At 42.4% G+C, this 2,072-nt stretch overlaps 1 protein-coding gene across 1 annotated transcript in view; it reads left to right on the top strand.

The window, feature by feature from the left end:
- NRAP (nebulin related anchoring protein) overlaps positions 1 to 2,072 on the top strand; it is a gene marked incomplete in the record, with an annotated part of 53,418 nt that overhangs the window by 30,332 nt on the left and 21,014 nt on the right. Inside the window, 3 exon segments of the mRNA XM_072424181.1 lie at positions 394 to 492; positions 981 to 1,085; positions 1,862 to 1,969. Coding sequence (XP_072280282.1) covers positions 394 to 492; positions 981 to 1,085; positions 1,862 to 1,969 — 312 coding nt within the window.

Genomic DNA, 2,072 nt, shown 5'->3' with positions numbered 1-2,072 from the left:
CTCTAGTGCCCTGGGATCGCAGTGGATTCTCAGAGCTGCAATCATTCTTGCAGCTCTGGGAATCCTGTTTGCGATCCCCGGCACTAGAGGGTAAATGGGGACAAGTATCCCCATTCAAAACCTCTAACGCTCAGGTGTTGAATAGGGAAACTTGTAACCCATTTAACCTCTAATGCAGGGGATCCCTCACTGAGCTGGCACTGCATTAATTGATTAGCGCAGCCCGCTCCCTCTTTTTTTTTCTGAAATTCGAGCTCGATCAGCGAATTTACACTAGCCATTCTCACTTACAATTTTGGTAAGCGGGAATGGCGGAATTCACCGCAAGATTGAGTTTTAAAGACATCAGAGATGAATATCCCTGTTAATGGAAATTGTGTTGTGTCGTTTCAGAAAAAGTATCGCCAGAAAGCCGACAGCTTGAAATTTACCAGCGTGGCGGACAGCATGAACATTAAGCATGCCAAGAAGAGCCAGGAGCTGCAAAGTGATGTGAGTAAGCCAGGAGTGGGCACAGTACGGTAATACAGACTGGAGATACAAAAGCCATGTGCTAAAATGATCCAAAGGTGTCCATGGGTTTGCAGGTTTATTAAAGCTCTCCAAGACTGGAGAAGATATACAATTAAGGTAGAACCTGGGTGATGCAGAAAACCTGGCCTTGATCTGGTTTAGGATTAAAAACATTTGGCAACTTTTAGGAAATCCATTTCAGCTTTGTTGGATCACCCAGGTTTGCCCACTATAGTCTATCTCCTCCAGTCTTGGAGTGCTTTAAGATATTAGGTAAAATATTGGAAAGTGTGTATTTTGGGGCTGCCTGCTCTAACCCAGCACCTCACCAGCCATATTGGTAAGCAAAGCCCTGGATGCATCACTTTGCTGGGATCAATCCTGAAGATTGACAGCCTGATGGGACACAAATCAATAAGGTTGTATAATATTTAATGTGACCCGATAATGACTTTTATATTGTACAGATTGCATACAAGTCAAGTACAGAGGACCTCCTGCACCACTACACCATTCACAAAGATGAGCCGCTCTTCCTGCAGGCCAGAATTAATGCCGCCAATATTAGCGAGGTAAGCGCCCCCTATAGGTGTGTCTTGACTTGAATACATGTATAAAATATCAGACTCGATATAAAAGAATCCTAAAATGTTTCATTGAGTCTTGAGAACCCTGTGATAAAATGGTCAGGTTCTGTCAAAATTTTGCATTTTTTTTACGTTTTGACTAACCCATTGGGTGGATTTTCCCTCATTTCATGTCACCTTGTCAGTAGGATTGCATCCACAATGGGAAAAGACAACAATGTCCATCCTGCACACAAACCTCAGACCTCATTGTCTATGGGTGCCCATCCAGTAGTGGTGCCACGATAGACACCACTGCAAGGAATGGTCACCACTCCAAAAAATTAATACGGTTCTTTTATTTTATCAGTCAAAAAAATCTGAAATTTCAAGAACACAAGGTTGCTTTTTCTCAAGGTAAAACTTCCAATTAGATGTCTAAGAAAAACCAAGAACTTGGAAAGGTTAGACCAGCCGTGCTCATAGAATCCCCAGCAGCTTTTGGTGGAACTCTACTTGGGAATGGTTGCGTTAGACCCTTGTTAGGGGAAAATCACCCTCCGGTGACCATGACACCAAGAGTGGAGAAATCTGCTTTGATGATAACTGACTAGGAGTGGATTTCCCTTACGTTTGACAGATTTTCTCTCCTGTAGTGTCTCTTATCTAATTCCCCTTTCTCGATACTTGGATATCTCATTATATATGTCAGATGTCTCTTTCTTCATATCTGTTTATCTATCTCTGACTCTTTTTCTTTCTCTTCGGATGGAAATGAGCAGAAGCTGTATAAGAGTAGTTGGGAGAAGCAGAAGGAAAGAGGATTTGAGCTTCGTTTGGATTCTCTGGCCATCCTAGCGGCCAAAGCCAAGCGAGATGTGGCCAGTGATGTAAGTACAAAGCTTGTCCCGAGCCTAAATCTAGAAGTAGGAAACATTTTCTATAAATACTTCTCTTTTCTTGGAAAAAATTCTGGTTTTGGTCAACAAATCT

The sequence above is a fragment of the Pyxicephalus adspersus genome, chromosome 10 (assembly GCF_032062135.1).
Source record: "Pyxicephalus adspersus chromosome 10, UCB_Pads_2.0, whole genome shotgun sequence".
NCBI classification, from domain to species: Eukaryota; Metazoa; Chordata; class Amphibia; order Anura; family Pyxicephalidae; genus Pyxicephalus; species Pyxicephalus adspersus.
This window is presented reverse-complemented; position numbering and strand designations above follow the sequence as displayed.